This window comes from Coregonus clupeaformis, chromosome 27, assembly GCF_020615455.1.
Source record: "Coregonus clupeaformis isolate EN_2021a chromosome 27, ASM2061545v1, whole genome shotgun sequence".
Lineage (NCBI taxonomy): Eukaryota > Metazoa > Chordata > Actinopteri > Salmoniformes > Salmonidae > Coregonus > Coregonus clupeaformis.
The window spans coordinates 6,756,242-6,774,968 of NC_059218.1; the positions used below are offsets into that span (position 1 = coordinate 6,756,242).

Consider the following 18,727-nt stretch of genomic DNA (forward strand, 5'->3'; position numbering starts at 1 on the left):
TGATCAGCCATTCTCTCTTTAGAAAAACATGAAGGCAGTTACCGTGACAATCTCACAGAGCACATTGAAGCTTTAAAAGACACATCTGTTGCTAGGAGTCTAATTGCCTCAAGGGAAATTGTTACAGAACAGTCACTACTGTGAGAAAATCGAACAGACAGGGTTTCTGCCTGCTAGTTGCAGCATTACAATTCCCATTACTGTCTGTTAAATGATCCTTAAGCTATCTTTACAACAGAACACAAAGATCTCAACTCATCTCATACACAAAAACATGTATTTTATTGTGAGCTAAGGCCCTATTATTCAATCAAAACCAGTTTTTGTGTTTCTGGGATACGTTTAAAAAAAACATGTTTTCTCTTCGCAGAAGCCTTGCACACAAGGCTTATATTTGAAAGTACTATGTTGAGATTTCCTTACATTCTTTTATTATTTATTTAATCCAAATGCGGAGGGAAACACTCTTTATTTAATATTTACTGCTCCTCCTATACTTATCCATGTTGTCTCTATATGGTCCTGAACTTAACTACTGTCACATGCATCATAATGAACATGAGCGTAATATAGCAACACACACACACACACATCTACATTTTATTAGTGGACCAGAGTAGATCAATCAAGCATTGTGAAGAATCCCATATTACCAAATCCATAGAAAATAATATAAAATGTAAAAAACATATGTTTGCTTTTTGCAGATATAAAAGCTAGTGAATAATCACACATTTATTGCAATGACCAAATATGAGTAATAACATTATCAAAATCACAGCAAAGTAGATCTTAATAGGAACATATTTGCAACATCCTAATTTAGTTCATCCAGTTATTACAGTGGATGAAGCTGAAAAAGGATCTTTGACAGTGACAAGTGACACATGATTTTACAACACAATATGACAGGAGCCCCCCTCCCTAATGAAGTTCCTATGAGTATAGCTTTGTAAAGGTGGTGGTGGGCCTATGCCAAAGGACAACAAGATCAGGACTTATTCAAAATGAGTTTGAATTCAAATTCAGTCCACTCACTAGTCTTTCGGACCAGTAATTCAGATAGAATCCACTTCCAAGGAAATGGTTTATGACCAGATGCCCCTCATCCAGTCCCCTAAGAAGAAAGGCACCATTGATCCCAGTGTGAGGAGGATGTTACTCATGGGGCCATGTCCGGGACCAGCAGTGTTTCTGTAGCGGCGCCAGTCAGACTGGTTGTGAAGCACTTGGCCTTCAGGATTGTAGAATCTCTGGTCCTCCTCAGATGAGAATGCGTCGTAGCCATACCCCCCCACGTAGCCATGTCTTGGCCTACCGAGTGACCCCAGCCTGTATTCAATGGCAGCCCCACCCAGTGCCCCGGTGGCTGCTGCCCCTGCCATCTTCAGCCCTTGTCTGGAGGAGCCACCGCTCTGGGAGGTGGGCGCTTTGCCTCCCACCCCTACACTCTTTCCCCAGCCCCTGAATCCACCCCAGCCTTTGCATAGGACACCTGGGTACAGCGCTGCCACCAGCAACATCCATGCCCACAGGAGGAGAAGCTTCTGCTGGCCAATCATGACCTGAGATTCCTGCAAAGACAAAATACACTGGTAAAATGTTATGTAAGCAAATCTGAGCACAATCTATTGTTCAAGTGTTAGAAAATGATCCCAGGTAAGAAGAATTCTAATATACTGTATGTTTTAGAGTTTTGTCAATGATATGTTCTGAATGAGATGAAGGCACAGGAACAGTAGTAATGCACAGCTCAATTCAATGTACTGTAGCTGTAGGGAACCAAAACAAACTCAGCAGTACAGAGACCGTCCGTCAAGTCCATTGTAATCTATGTCATTAAGACAGGAATTAAAGCTGATGATTACACACGCCACCGCACTTCAAAACCAAAGGCTGCACACACGGCAACAAACAAACAAGACAACAAATGGCACCTCATTGAATGTGAGGTCTAGAACATTCCCCATGCTCTGCCGACACAGCACTACTATACTGTACACAGTGGTGTAAAGTACTTAAGTAAACATACTTTAAAGTACCACTTAAGTAGTTTTTTTGGGTATCTGTTTTACTATTTATATTTTTGACTACTTTTACTTTTACTTCACTACATTTCTAATGAAAATAATGTACTTTTTACTCCATACATTTTCCCTGACACCCAAACGTACTCGTTACATTATGAATGCTTAGCAGGACAGACACACTTATCCCTAGTCATCCCTACTGCCTCTGATCTGGCGGACTCACTAAACACACATGCTTCGTTTGTAAATTATGTCTGTGTTGGAGTGCGCCCCTGGCTATCCCTACATTTTAAAAACAAGAAAATGGTGCCGTCTGGTTTGCTTAATATAAGGATTTTTTATAGTTTTACTTTTACTTTTGATACTTATGTATATTTTAGCAATTACATTTACTTTTGATACTTAGGTATATTTAAAACCAAATACTTTTAGACTTTTACTCAAGTAGTATTTTACTGGGTGACTTTCACTTTTACATGAGTCATTTTCTATTAAGGTATCTTTAATGGTACTTTTTCCACAACTGACTGTACACAAGTGACCTGTTTGCCCAGTTCCAATCAACAGGTTACGAAAGAGCATTTTGACTAATGAAAAATGTGGCGGTAAGATAGTGCACACACTAAGTGAAGATAGAGAACATGCTCAACTCCAAATCCTCTTGTATAAACAAGTAATTGTCACACCCTGGCTCTGGGACTCTATTTGTTGAGCCAGGGTGTGTTTATTCTATGTGTTTATTTCTATGTTGGGGGTTCTAGTTTGTTGATTTCTATGTTTGCCTGAGTGACTCCCAATCAGAGGCAACGAGTGTCAGCTGTTGGCTGGTTGTCTCTGATTGGGAGCCATATTTAAACTGTCTGTTTTCCCTTTGTGTTTGTGGGTTTTTGTTCCGTGTTCGGTCATTGATACCGTGGACTTCACGAGTCGTTTCTTGTTTTGTATTGTGTTTACACTTTAACTAATTAAAGTATGTTCGTTCATCACGCTGCGCATTGGTCTCTCCCTGACGATCGTGACAGAAAAACCCACCATGCAACGACCAAGCAGCGTGTCCAGGGGCAGCTCTTGGGCTGGACATGGGAGGAAGCGCCGGGAGAAGAGACGGTGGAGGCACGCCGTAGAGAGGAGCAACGGCGTGATCAGGGTCGTCGTCGGGCGGTCGAGAGGCAACCCCAGAACATTTTTAGGGGGGGGCACACGGCATGGACGACGGGGCTGACGGAGGCAAAAAAGGGGCGGATTCTGGAGGCCACCAGGTTACGGATACACCGCCCTGTACGTCCTGTGCGGATGCCTCACACAGAGTGTGTGAGGGTAGGCATTCAGCCAGGACGGGTTGTGGCCGCTCTTCACTCCAGGGCTCCTATCCGTCTCCACAGCCCGGTTCGGCCTGTCCCTGCTCCACGCACCAAGCCTACGGTGTGCGTCGCCAGCCCGGTCCGGCCTGTCCCTGCTCCACGCACCAAGCCTACGGTGTGCGTCGCCAGCCCAGTCCGGCCAGTCCCTGCTCCACGCACCAAGCCTACGGTGTGCGTCGACAGCCCAGCCCGGCCTGTTCCTGCCACTCGCACCAAGTATACGGTGCGCGTCGCCAGCCCGGCCCGGCCTGTTCCTGCCACTCGCACCAAGTATACGGTGCGCGTCGCCAGCCCGGCCCGGCCTGTTCCTGCCACTCGCACCAAGTCTACGGTGCGCGTCGCCAGCCCGGCCCGGCCTGTTCCTGCCACTCGCACCAAGCCAGGGGTGCGAGTCGTCAGCCTGGTAAGGCCCGTCCCTCCTCCACGCACCAAGCCAGGGGTGCGAGTCGTCAGCCTGGTAAGGCCCGTCCCTCCTCCACGCACCAAGACAGGGGTGCGCGTCGTCAGCCTGGTAAGGCCCGTTCCTCCTCCACGCACCAAGCCAGGGGTGCGCGTCGTCAGTCCAGCACAACCCGTGCCTGGGTCACCGGTGCCTGGTAAGGTACCGGTCAACTGCTCCACGATGGAGCTGAAGCTAACCGCTCCTGCTAAGTCCAGTTCGGCTCCAGCCGGCGGGGCCAGACTGGACCAGGGGCGCTATGGGGGGTGTATTGGAGGGTGGTGGTCAAGGCCGGAGCCAGAACCGCCGCCGAGGAGGTATGCCCGCCCAGCCCTCCCCTGTTTTGTTTAGTTGAGGCGCGGTCGCAGTCCGCGCCTTTAGGGGTACTGTCACACCCTGGATCTGGGACTCTATTTGTTGAGCCAGGGTGTGTTTATTCTATGTGTTTATTTCTATGTTGGGGGTTCTAGTTTGTTGATTTCTATGTTTGCCTGAGTGACTCCCAATCAGAGGCAACGAGTGTCAGCTGTTGGCTGGTTGTCTCTGATTGGGAGCCATATTTAAACTGTCTGTTTTCCCTTTGTGTTTGTGGGTTTTTGTTCCGTGTTCGGTCATTGATACCGTGGACTTCACGAGTCGTTTCTTGTTTTGTATTGTGTTTACACTTTAACTAATTAAAGTATGTTCGTTCATCACGCTGCGCATTGGTCTCTCCCTGACGATCGTGACAGAAAAACCCACCATGCAACGACCAAGCAGCGTGTCCAGGGGCAGCTCTTGGGCTGGACATGGGAGGAAGCGCCGGGAGAAGAGACGGTGGAGGCGCGCCGTAGAGAGGAGCAACGGCGTGATCAGGGTCGTCGTCGGGCGGTCGAGAGGCAACCCCAGAACATTTTTAGGGGGGGGCACACGGCATGGACGACGGGGCTGACGGAGGCAAAAAAGGGGCGGATTCTGGAGGCCACCAGGTTACGGATACACCGCCCTGTACGTCCTAGTGCGGATGCCTCACACAGAGTGTGTGAGGGTAGGCATTCAGCCAGGACGGGTTGTGGCCGCTCTTCACTCCAGGGCTCCTATCCGTCTCCACAGCCCGGTTCGGCCTGTCCCTGCTCCACGCACCAAGCCTACGGTGTGCGTCGCCAGCCCGGTCCGGCCTGTCCCTGCTCCACGCACCAAGCCTACGGTGTGCGTCGCCAGCCCAGTCCGGCCAGTCCCTGCTCCACGCACCAAGCCTACGGTGTGCGTCGACAGCCCAGCCCGGCCTGTCCCTGCTCCACGCACCAAGTATACGGTGCGCGTCGCCAGCCCGGCCCGGCCTGTTCCTGCCACTGCACCAAGTATACGGTGCGCGTCGCCAGCCCGGCCCGGCCTGTTCCTGCCACTCGCACCAAGTATACGGTGCGCGTCGCCAGCCCGGCCCGGCCTGTTCCTGCCACTCGCACCAAGTATACGGTGCGCGTCGCCAGCCCGGCCCGGCCTGTTCATGCCACTCGCACTCAAGTATACGGTGCGCGCCGCCAGCCCGCCCGGCCTGTTCCTGCCACTCGCACCAAGTATACGGTGCGCTCGCCAGCCCGGCCCGGCCTGTTCCTGCCACTCGCACCAAGTATACGGTGCGCGTCGCCAGCCCGGCCCGGCCTGTTCCTGCCACTCGCACCAAGTATACGGTGCGCGTCGCCAGCCCGGCCCGGCCTGTTCCCCACAGTACGGCGTCGCCAGCCCGGCCCGGCCTGTTCCTGCCACTCGCACCAAGTCTACGGTGCGCGTCGCCAGCCCGGCCCGGCCTGTTCCTGCCACTCGCACCAAGCCAGGGGTGCGAGTCGTCAGCCTGGTAAGGCCCGTCCCTCCTCCACGCACCAAGCCAGGGGTGCGAGTCGTCAGCCTGGTAAGGCCCGTCCCTCCTCCACGCACCAAGACAGGGGTGCGGCGTCGTCAGCCTGGTAAGGCCCGTTCCTCCTCCACGCACCAAGCCAGGGGTGCGCGTCGTCAGTCCAGCACAACCCGTGCCTGGGTCACCGGTGCCTGGTAAGGTACCGGTCAACTGCTCCACGATGGAGCTGAAGCTAACCGCTCCTGCTAAGTCCAGTTCGGCTCCAGCCGGCGGGCCAGACTGGACCAGGGGCGCTATGGGGGTGTATTGGAGGGTGGTGGTCAAGGCCGGAGCCAGAACCGCCGCCGAGGAGGTATGCCCGCCCCAGCCCTCCCCCTGTTTTGTTTAGTTGAGGCGCGGTCGCAGTCCGCGCCTTTAGGGGGGGGTACTGTCACACCCTGGATCTGGGACTCTATTTGTTGAGCCAGGGTGTGTTTATTCTATGTGTTTATTTCTATGTTGGGGGTTCTAGTTTGTTGATTTCTATGTTTGCCTGAGTGACTCCCAATCAGAGGCAACGAGTGTCAGCTGTTGGCTGGTTGTCTCTGATTGGGAGCCATATTTAAACTGTCTGTTTTCCCTTTGTGTTTGTGGGTTTTTGTTCCGTGTTCGGTCATTGATACCGTGGACTTCACGAGTCGTTTCTTGTTTTGTATTGTGTTTACACTTTAACTAATTAAAGTATGTTCGTTCATCACGCTGCGCATTGGTCTCTCCCTGACGATCGTGACAGTAATTTGGGTGCTTGGAACAAATGAATCAATCATATACAAATTAAGAAAGGCCAGCACTCACTTGAACATGATTTGCAATTGAAGCTTCTATTGCAAATCATATTCAATAGAAGCTTCAATTGCAAATCACATTCATGTGCGTGCTGACCTTTTTTCATATGTAAGTGCACACACTAATCCTAGTCATGCTAACCTTTCCAAATTAATGAAGTCTGTTTTGAGTTTGTATCAAGAAAATTTGGTTACCATCTGGTCTGACATATCTATGTGTGTATTAAAAACAAAAAACAATGTTTTAAGTGAGAAGTATGCATTGGTCTGAAGCCAAAGAATAAAGGAAATTCAGGAGCACCACAATGCCTATTCCACCCATGCTCTACAAAGGTTTTCCAGTACACGGCTTTGACCTACTACAGTAGCTATGTTGGTCTATTACTTCAAACAATGTGTATGCAGGTTGCTTAGCATTCAAACCTTCTCAAACATTTGTACCCCATACAAGTTCAAGTATTAGATTCTTCACACACCACACTAATCCCATTCCACTACCTTTTCAAGCTTTTTTGAATTATATGAAAACAAGCTCATGCTTGATTGAGCGAGCTGTTTTGTATTGTAGTAATGTGATGCCTGCATGCATTTACTTAAACCTTTTTACTTAGCACAACATGTCATTGGGAAAAAAAATGTTTTCGTAAAATATTTTTTGGGGTTAGTAGGTATCCAATTTCCTTTCTTTTTCAGCTTCAGACCAATGCCTACTTCTCACTTAAAACATATTTTTTTGTTTTTACACCAGAAGGCGATTATGCAACATTATTCTACAACATTATAATGCAGCATAACACAGCAAAGTAAAAATACACCATAATGACAAATGGCAACAGAAATAATGTAGTTATTAGTATTTATTTCATATTAACAGCTGATTTTCCAGAGGGAAGCGAAAAAACAGATACCCATTTAAGCCAATATGGAGTAAACTGAGAAAGAAATATATACAGTATATGAGCGTTCCAGTACAGTATGTGGCGGTAATGCACTATAATGTTGGAATCCAACATCCTGTGTGGCTCAGTTGGTAGAGCATGGTGCTTGCAATGTCAGGGTTGTGGGTTTGATTCCCAAGGGGGACCAGTACAAAAAAGTATGAAAATGTATGCACTTAAGTCGCTCTGGATAAACTCCACAGAAGAGGCATGGGCGACAACGCCGATAGCTAGCTAGCTAGGGACAACGGTAGACAGTGTCCTTCGTCCCTCATGTCGGGCACTGTTTTCCCTCAGTTCTGTTAATGACGGCGAGGCAGGTGTTTGGCAGGCGTTAGCGAAGGACACTGGTTGCTAGCTAGGACTCCGGTACACAACAGTACTACTTTTTTTGGGAAAAGTAGTGATCTTTCCAATTATATTTTATATAACAGTACTATATAACACAATAATAGCATAGTTATACCAATCAACACAAAATTACACATTCATCCTGTATATAACCATATTTGCATCAGGGATTGTATAATTGTCAAAGCAAAGAGGTGTTATATTTTAGAACCTTTCCTGGTGATGCTGGAGTGGATCAGTCTGTTTTGTCTCCAGAGTGCATTAGACTGCTCTGGGTCTCCAATGGTTACCTTACACAACTGCCATTCATGTTTACAGCATCCAGTCAACAGCCTCATAATGGTAACATTGCTCCTCTCTAGAAAAACATATCCCCCTTACTATTTGCTCACGATTAATTGTTTAAGCTAATTGTCCTTTTTTTCTCTCACCCACTTCCTCTGCTCATTGTTCGCTCGACCAATGCAAGGTCTGCATTTGATCTTAGTGTACAATTTGAATCATTATTTCAATGATGCTCAGTGCTCCCGAGTGGCGCAGTGGTCTAAGGCACTGCATCGCAGTGCTAACTGTGCCACTAGAGATCCACTAGAGATCCTGGTTCGAATCCAGGCTCTGTCGCAGCCGGCCGCGACCGGGAGACTCATGGGCGGCGCACAATTGGCCCAGCGTCGTCCAGGGTAGGGGAGGGAATGGCCGGAAGGGATGTAGCTCAGTTGATAGAGCATGGCGTTTGCAACGCCAGGGTTGTGGGTTCGATTCCCACGGGGGGCCAGTATATTTAAAAAATATATATGTATTCACTAACTGTAAGTCGCTCTGGATAAGAGCGTCTGCTAAATGACGTAAATGTAAATGCTCCACATTTCTAGCAGCACTCTTCATTGCCTGGCATCTGTCCTTTCTCTCCCACACCCCCACACTTCCTGGCAGTTGTTCCTGTCATGGTGACAGAACAGCATGTGCTCTTATGTTTGTGACTGACCTTAACGACAGGGAATAGAGAAGACTTGACATTTGAAGGTCTCTCAATTAGATGTCTTTATTATCTTTATTGATTATTGTCCATAGTTAAAAAGACAATGATATAGAAGGAGTTAGTACATCTCACAGACTTCAGTAAGGTATAGTACCTTAGAGTACATCTCCTCCAAAGATGTACATCTAGACAGACCTCCAGGATGCCTTATTTGACAATATGTTGTACTATTGAGTTCTAGCAGTAGAGCGCATCCAATGACCGACACAAACTGTACATAAACACATAGGCCTGCCCTAAATCATAGTAGACATATAACTACATTGTTGGTCTCGAGTGTGTGCAGACTAAATATCCTACTGCTGTCCACATAAGGCACAGGCAGTGGAAATTTTTAACAGACTTTGGTACTAATAAAGATGCTAAGAAACAACCATCTCATATTAATTAGACTGTCGGGATGAATAGAGTATGAAACCCACGTTCAACAATACAAGCTGCAACACCATCCACCACACCACATAGCCTAAATATCAAAATCATCTTGCAATAAACCAACATGAAATACTGTTGGGCGATATTATAAATGGGGCCTCAGTGGTTTGAGACCCCATGACTCAAAATGTAATGGTCAGTCTTTCTCCTGGCGAAGAGGAATGATCTCAGATAGGCTGTACAGAGGATCAGACCCTCCATGTGTAGAGACACCGTATATTATAATACAGTACAGTGGATGTGGATTCATGCACCTTCACATAGAAGCTTGTCAGTCTTTACTGCCAAAAAATAGCCTTTCCTGCTGAGCAGTTCATGCATGGCTCCTACAGGGATCCACCGAATGGACAGCATGGAGATGATCCATGCAACACTGTTTGCCCGTGTTGGGTAGCGATACGTCTTCCCATATTGAAGCGGAGTGTACTGGACCATGGCCGTGACCAATAGAATCTGCAGGTAAAAGAAGCATATTCAGATTTTGTCTTATGGCCAAGACTTCATAAGCAAAGGATACTATTCATAGGCAACGAAGTTGATGAAATATGATTTATGAACATAATTCTAAAGAAAGGTCCTTTGTAAGTGTAGATAGTTAGTGGATAGGATATGTAGCTCCTCCAGTGACAGGCATGAGGCAAGAGGTCTTGATTTGAATACAGGGCTTTAATGCTGGTCAACCCGTGAGAACTCATTGCTGCTTATCACACAGAGGTGCTAAACATCCTTTTAAATGTCCTTTATCTTCTTCTGTATACTTTCTTTGTAAGTATGCACTTAAACATGATAACAGTGGAAAAATAATTCGCTTTTTGCGGTAAAGTTTCCTCGGTGCGTCGCTAAAAGGCGCTCGGGTGACAACACTCGGGCAGAACCAATAATTAGTTCTTTGAGCTCTTCTTGATCCATCTCTTTCAGTGCTTCAATGAACTCACGCCTTGCTCCGACAAAGTTTGTCCCTTGATCACACCTTATCTGCCTTACTGATCCACGAATGGCGATGAATGAACGCAGAGCATTGATAAAGGCATCTGAGGTCAAGTCATCAAGTGCTTCAATGTGAACTCCTCTTGAACACATGCAGGTGAGCAACAGCCCATAACGCTTTAGCTCCTTTCTTCCTTCCTTAATGTGAAATGGTCCGAAGCAGTCCATTCCACAGTAAGTGAATGGAGCAGTTGTTTCCATCCGCTCTTCTGGAAGGTCTGCCATCCTTTGTTGCTCTGTGCATCTTGAACCTTCTGCAACTTGTGCACTTGTGAATATGGGATGAAACAAGCTTGCTGCAACCCAGGATCCATATGCCATTGGATCGGAGTTCATTTATAGTCATTCCTCGACCTTGATGGTACACTCTCTCATGATAGTGCTTGACGAACAATGCAGAAACATGACTGTCTCTAGGAAGTACTGCTGGATGCCTCACATGTGGATGTAGGGCAGCATTAGCTAAGCGGCCTCCTACTCTGATTACACCTTGATCATCCAGGAACGGACATAGTTTGTGCAACTGGTTGGCTTTGTCTTTGACCTTTGTCTCCTTATGATGTCTAAGGCGTTGAATTTCTTGAGAGAGAGTTGCTTCCTGGACCATCTTGATTATGGTCAGCTCCGCCTCTTTCCTTTCCTCCAAGTTCGAGGCCTCACAGGACTTTGGCTTGAGACCTTTGATTTCCTTAGCACGGCGCTTGAGTCTGGCAACAGCCTTCACCATTCTTACATTTACATTACATTTTAGTCATTTAGCAGACGCTCTTATCCAGAGCGACTTACAGGAGCAATTAGGGTTAAGTGCCTTGCTCAAGGGCACATTTACGTCATTTAGCAGACGCTCTTATCCAGAGCGACTCACAAATTGGTGCATTCACCCTATAGCCAGTGGGATAACCACTTTACAATTTTTTTTTGGGGGGTAGAAGGATTACTTTATCCTATCCCAGGTATTCCTTAAAGAGGTGGGGTTTCAAATGTCTCCGGAAGGTGGTGAGTGACTCCGCTGTCCTGGCGTCGTGAGGGAGCTTGTTCCACCATTGGGGTGCCAGAGCAGCGAACTTGTGTAGACGATCTAAAATTGTTTTTGCTTCTTCTGCCTGAGTGTCATGAACCTGAGCTTTCTTGACCTCTGGGTCACTGCTCTCGATCTCTCCCACCATGACAACTCCAGTTGGTAGCTCATTTTGCCAAAGAAGGTCTGGACCTGTGAACCAGTTAGAAGCTGTGAGTTGTTCTGCTGTGACACCCCTTGAGGCGTGGTCAGCTGGGTTGTCTTCTGAAGCTACATATCTCCATTGTCTGGCCTCTGTGCTTAGCTTGATGCGTTCAACTCTATTTGCTACAAAAACATGAAATCTTCTGGCTTCATTACTGATGTATCCAAGTACAACCTTTGAGTCAGTCCAGAAACATTCTTGTTGGCAGTCTATTTCTAGTTATTTCTTGAGCATGTCACTGGTCCGGACTGCTACCACTGCTGCTGACAGCTCGAGTCTTGGTATGGTCGTGACTTTAGTAGGAGCAACTCTTGACTTTCCCATGACCAAGGAGCAGTGGACCTCACCTGATGTACTGACTGCTCTTAGATACGAGCACTCTCCATAGCCTGACACGCTGGCGTCAGAGAAGTGGTGGAGCTCATAATGCTGGACCTTGAAGCTTGATGGCAGATAGTATCTTTGGATTCTCACACCAGCCAAGTTTTTTAGATCTTGCAACCAAGACTCCCACAGGGGTCGAAGGTCATCAGGCAAAGGATCATCCCAACTGAGCTTGTCACGACACATCTGCTGCAGGATCTGCTTTCCTACCAGGATGAAGGGTGCCACAAATCCAAGTGGGTCGTACACCGAGGCAACTGTGGACAAGACCCCTCTGCGGGTAAGTGGATTTTCTTTGACAACCACTCTGAACTGCAGCTCATCAGAAGTCACACACCACTGTACTCCTAGTGCTCTTTCCATGTGTGGTTCTCCCAACATCATGGTCAGGTCCTTGACGGCTTTAGCACACTCTTCCTCAGGAATTGTGGCTAAGACTTCTTTGCTGTTGGAGATGAACTTGTGCAATCGAAGTTTGCCTGTGCGACAAAGCTCTCTTGCTTCCTTCACTAGTTGGATTGCTTGGTTTTCAGATTCTACACTTGCCAATCCATCATCGACGTAGAAGTTCTTCTGGATAAACCTGATGGTTTCTTCTCTAAAGCGTCCTTGTCCTTGAGCGGCAAGGTGCTTCAGGCCATAGTTAGCACATCCAGGTGATGAAGCTGCACCGAACAAGTGGACCTTCATTCGATAGATGGAGGGCTGGGCTTTAAGATCTCCATCCTTCCACCACAAGAATCTGAGGTAATCTTGGTCCTCTGGCTTAACATGGAACTGGTGGAACATACATTCTATGTCACACATAACTGCCACACGACCCTTTCTGAACCGACACAAAACTCCCACCAAGGTGTTTGTTAACTCTGGGCCAGTCAGGAGATGGTCATTCAAGGCTGTCCCTTGAAACCTTACAGAGCAGTCAAAAACGACACGGATCTTACCAGGCTTTTTGGGGGATGATACACCCCATGGTGGGGGATGTACCACGCTGGGGTCTTGCTATCCTCTTCAGGGACAAGCTCGGCGTCTCCACAAGCTATTGTCTCATCCATAAAGGTTTTATAGTCTCTGCAGTACTGCTCATTTCCCTTTAACTTCTTCTCCAGACATCTGAGACGGTGGATGCCACATACCTTGTTATCTGGTAAGTTTGGTCTTCCTTTCTTGAAGGGAAGTGGCATTTCATAGTGCCCATCATCCTTGAGTCTGATGCCACTCTCCATAATTGACATGAACTGGAGATCCTCTTGAGAAAGGTGTTCATCTTCTGAAGCCCTTTCTACAAAATCAGATTCCAACACCTTGATGACGTCTGTTGGAAGGACTACTTCTTTGATCTGTGTTCTACAGACATAGTGCACTTCGTTTGGGAGATTTGGAAGAACTGATGTCACTTGCTTCACAATGACTTGATGGCTTATTCCAAAGGCATCTCCAAAGTCAAGACATGGGTTGCCATAGCCGACTACACTCCAACCCAAGTCTGTTCTCTGAGCAAAGGGCTCATTTTCTTCTCCAGCAACCACTTGTCTTGGTACAAGAGCTTGAGGACAGTTGTAGCCAATTAGTAGGCCGATGTCACAGCTCTGCAGAGGAGCAATTTCATCTGCAATGTGCTCAAGATGAGACCATGCCTTGGCAGTCTCTGGTGTGGGAATATGATCTCTGTTTGCAGGGATGAATTCTCGAGTAAGTTACTGGCAGGTAGATTATCTTATCGGAGTAGAATCCTCTTATTTGTAGATCAGTCAGCCTTCTGCTAGGCACCACTGTATTTCTTGAAGCCATTGTGGAGAGCTTTAACTGGACTGGTTCATTTTTAGTGTGAAGCACCTTTGCTGTCTCTTCAAGGATGAAGGTCGTGTCACTCTGTGTATCGAGAAGAGCGTACACAAGAACTTCATGATTTGGCTTACTTGTAGTGGACAACCACACAGGAATGACTGAGGATGTATGGGTGCCTTTAACATTCTGGATAACTCTGTTAGATGTTACCTCGCGTGATGGTTTTGTCACCCTCTCTTGTGAACGATCTGTCGTTCCTTCTCTTGACTTGTCACTCTCAATTTCTCCATCAGTCCTTGTTGACATTCCTCTTTCTTTGCTGCGATTATCGTGTAGGCAGGTTGGATGTCCTTTCTCACAAGTATCACAGATCCTTCTATTTTCACACTCCTTTGAGCGATGGCCAGGCTTCAGACAGCCAAAGCACAACTTCATCCCTTGAACAAACTTGACTCGCTCAGAGATGGTTTTATTCATAAATTTCCAACACTTGTGTAGACTGTGACCTGACTTCTCACAAAAAACACAGCTTGTGGAGGAAGCTTTTTTATCTGAGTTAGTTGCTAGTACCTTTGCTCCGAGAGCTCTGTTCTTTAAAACCTTGATCTGCTCACCTTCAGCAGGTTTCAGAGCATGGAGAGATGTTATTGGGTTATTTGCAATCTTAGCTTCACGTGTGAGAAACTTTACAAACTGCTGGAAGCTTGGGAATGTGTGACTTTCTTCCTCCACTTCTATGACCTTTCTGTTCCATCTCGAGGTCAGCCAGTCTGGAAGCTTTGCAAGTAACTTCTGGTTCTCATTGCAGTCATTAAGTACTTCGAGGGCCTCTGATCTGAGTCATAGCAGCCTCACAGCTCCGAAGAAAATCAGCAAACTCTTGAAGTTCGATACTGCCTTTGGAGCTTATCTTGGGCCATGCCTCCAGCTTATCTCTGAATGCTTTGGCTATGAGGAATGGATTTCCATATCTTTCCTCGAGAATCCTCCATGCTGCGTGATAGGCTGACTCTGAACCAAGCAGGAAGTAGCTCTCTATAGCCTTTTTAGCAGGTCCACCCACATACTTTCGCAAGTAATATATATTTTCTTCTGGCTGGAATGTTTTTCCGATCAATGAGTTCTGAAATGAAACCTTCCAGTCATTGAATCTGAGTGGGTCGCCATTGAATATTGTTGGTTCAGGTATAGGGAAGACGACCTGCACTGATGGACTCTGCAAGTGCTCTAACAAGAGCTGCTGTGCTGTCATCCTGCTTTGAATGTGCCCGGTCTTGTGGTGAAGAATGGTGCTGCAACAGATTATTTTCATGTTTAACTTCTTCCTTTTCCTTCATACAGACACTTTGATGGAGTAGACTGCTTATTTCTTTATCTGAGCACTCACTCTGATCATACACTCGCTGACGTGCCTTAGCAGCCTTGGAACTTTTTAACTGTCTCTAGTCGCTCCAGTTGTCTCCGCTTTGCATCTAGCACCTTTTGTCTCTCTGCAGCTTCAGCTTCAAGCCTTTCCAATTCCTCAATGCAACACTCTTGTTCTAGTAGTACTTCTAGAGTAAGCTTCATTGGCAGCAACTTCAGCAGCGGCATCTTGTCTGCTAACAGAAATCTGACTTGAATGTCTGGAGCTGCTTTGAGCATGAGAGGACTTAGTGCATTGGGATTTGATACTTATCTTGTCTGAGGCTACAGACTTGAATATAGACGATGTCGCCCTGTTGCCTCGTTGTTCATCTCCTCCACCGTTATCTGCTGTCTCCAAACGATCTTTTGCAGTTTGGATGATCTTCCTGGTTACTGCATCACAGGTGTCAATTCTGCGACGTGTGTCATGGTCAGGGTTGTCTATGTGCCTTAACTCATCATAAGCAATGTTCAGATTCTCTGAGGCAGCACTTATTTTGCTTATGTGTTCATGTAGCAGGTTGTTTGAGCATTGTCCACTCAAAGCTTGCTTGGCGTCTTTAGCAATAGCCTTCCACTCCTCATAGCTCACAGTGAAACGGTGAGCAAATCTTCTTATTTGCTCATTGTACAGTTCTTGGCCCTTTTCTGTTAACTTTCGGTCTCTTTGGCTTCTTCGTGGTTCTTGTGAGGAAGTGTGGTCATTAGCTCTTGTGCCTTTAGTAGCCTGTGGTTGCATGTCTATGCACTGCTGCTCTATACTTTCACCTACATTAACCTGCTTTCTCCCAGAGGTAAGACTAGGCTCTGACATTGTTACTTGGTGTACTTAAATTTGGGTTATATCTAATTTGGCCTGTAGCTAAGTGATTCAGCTCCCATTAGCTATTCACATTTATACTATTTTTACCACTAATATTATTTTTTAGAACATATTCACATCTACTTCACACAAATCAATATCACGTTGTTCTATGAAATGCAAAATTCAGTCTCTTGGTTATAGCTTAGTTAACACTTAAACATACACACAACTATACCGTATGAATATGAAGGCAAAAATGTGTCAGTCTCTTGTGGGAAATAGTTTAAGCTTCTTTGCATCAGCTGGATTCATGGTAAGGCGCCTGGATTCTTCTGTGGATGCTGCGGCTGTGTAAATGTCAGGAGCAGATGCACACTCTTGGATGTAGAGATGTCCCTTCTTGTCCATGGATCACGGCTCTTTGGTACTGTCTTCCTCGTCTACTCATGCAGAGCAGATGAGTTCTCACTGTAGCTCCTCCAGTGACAGGCATGAGGCAAGAGGTCTTGATTTGAATACAGGGCTTTAATGCTGGTCAACCCGTGAGAACTCATTGCTGCTTATCACACAGAGGTGCTAAACATCCGTTTAAATGTCCTTTATCTTCTTCTGTATACTTTCTTTGTAAGTATGCACTTAAACATGATAACAGTGGAAAAATAATTCGCTTTTTGCGGTAAAGTTTCCTCGGTGCGTCGCTAAAAGGCGCTCGGGTGACAACACTCGGGCGGAACCAATAATTAGTTCCGTCTTGCTGTAAACGTACAATTCAGAAGAAATTAAATAATAAAAAGTGCAAATACATGAAATAACTAAAGTGCTAATACATGAAATAAACTGGCGACAGAGGCAGTTACAGGATAGTTAGTGCATGAATGAAAATCTAGTAGACTAACCACAATGAGCAGTGGGGAGATCACCAACCAGCAGGCCTTAAAGATGTTTGGAGGCCTTCCCAGAATCCTCATTACCATGATAGAGAACCGCTGTACTCCTGAAAATCAATAATATTGAGTAAAGGCGTTCAAATGGTACATAATCAAACAGAAGAACTGCATCATCATCATCATGTCTACATAAAAATAATGAGGTCTGAGGAAAAGTTTATAATTGCCAGACATTTCCTTGCAAACATAGCTGTTCTAGATAGAAACCAATGAATAATGTCATATTGTACAACAGTCCACAATCATTTAGGGCCAGGTGAGGAAAACAGATACAATGCGCTAATAATGGAGCACATACCAAACATCCAGCTGAGAGCAACAACTGCAAATAAAGCAATAACCATCATTGATATAACATCAGACTGGTCCATCAGCTGGAAGACATAAACCCCGCCCTGTAATAAAGACCAAAAGGAACATAAGAATATTACATTTTAAATTTTAGTCATTTAGCAGACACTCTTATCCAGAGCGACTTACAGTTTGTGAGTGCATACATTTTCATACTGGCCCCCCGTGGAAACGAACCCACAACCCTGGCGTTGCAAGCGCCATGCTCTACTACTGAGCTACAGGAGGCTTGTTTCATAGTATAGTTCCTTCTTCTTTAGTTTAGTCACATGATTTCTCAATTTGTAGTACGTTTGCCAATTGGTTGTGCTGACAGACTTATTTGTCATACCTTTTGCCATCTCAACCATACCATTTTAAAATTCCTCATCAATTCAAGGGGATTTAACAGTTTTTACAGTCATTTTCTTAATTGGTACATGCTTATTAGTAACTGGAATAAGCAATTTCATAAATGTGTCAAGTGCAGCGTCTGGTTGCTCCTTATTACACACCACAGACAAGCAAATATTCTTTACATCATCAACATAACAATCACTACAAAACTTATCGTATGACCTCTTATACACTATATTAGGCACAGACTTTTGGTTTTCCTAGATATGGCTAACATATTGTGATCACTACATCCTATGGATTTGGATACTGCTTTAAAGCAAATTTCTGCAGCATTAGTAAAGATGTGATCAATACATGTTGATGATTTCATTCCTGTGCTGTTTGTAACTACCCTGGTAGGATATAATATCTAGTATTACATTACATTACAGTAAGTGGAGTAGCATACAAATGTCATAGAGGCACGCACACACACACACACGGGTAATGCAGGGAAGTCCAAGCAGAAAAGTCAGGAGGCAGAGTAACAGAGCCATCAGCTACCTATGCGTCAGGGTGCAGACAATGTTAGGATCCAAGGTATCCATAATGCAAGTCACCAGGAGCTCCAAATGTGCAATCATGACAAAACCAAAAACGTTACATCTGTGACGAGTACTGAGGATACGAAGAGGCAGGACACAGACGCAGGAATCAACAATGTAAATGTTTACTTAACACTGCGCAAGAGAACAACAAAGCGTGAGTACACAACATGACACTAACAATCACACACAACACTGAACAGTCCAGGGCTATATAGGGGTGGTGATGAGATGATGAGGTGCAGGTGCGCTGGAGGTGATTAGGGTGCGTTGGGTTTCCATTCCAGTGTTGCCGAGGTGGTGCGCTCAGACCGGTGGCTCAGTAGACCGGCGAATCAGAGCGCCGGAGGGGAGTAACGGGAGGAGAAGTGACAACATCTTTCAGGAAAAACAGATTCATTGTGACATTTTCCTTAGCACCAGATTTTGGGGTGGAAAATAATTGTGAAACTCACAGTACAATACAGCATGATTCAAAACATTCAAAACTTGGATGAGATTATTTGCTGTGCAGTAAAATATTACTAATTTTGAGATAAGCGTGTGTGTGTGTGTGTGTGTTTGGCGTGGTTCTGAGGTAAACCTGACTATCCAGGCCAAGCAATATCAACATGAGGAAGAAGAGGAAGGTCCACAGCTGGGCAACAGGCATGGTGGAGAA

At 46.0% G+C, this 18,727-nt stretch overlaps 1 protein-coding gene across 1 annotated transcript; it reads right to left on the reverse strand.

Moving 5' to 3' along the window:
* Positions 1-11,302: 11,302 nt before the first annotated feature.
* On the reverse strand, positions 11,303-13,071 carry LOC123482022. Its single transcript, XM_045208268.1, has 2 exons — positions 12,790-13,071; positions 11,303-12,622 (listed from the first exon to the last, which is right to left on the reverse strand). The coding sequence occupies exons 1-2, from the start codon at positions 13,069-13,071 to the stop codon at positions 11,681-11,683; spliced, it is 1,224 nt and encodes a 407-aa protein (XP_045064203.1). The 3' UTR covers positions 11,303-11,680.
* Positions 13,072-18,727: the final 5,656 nt, after the last annotated feature.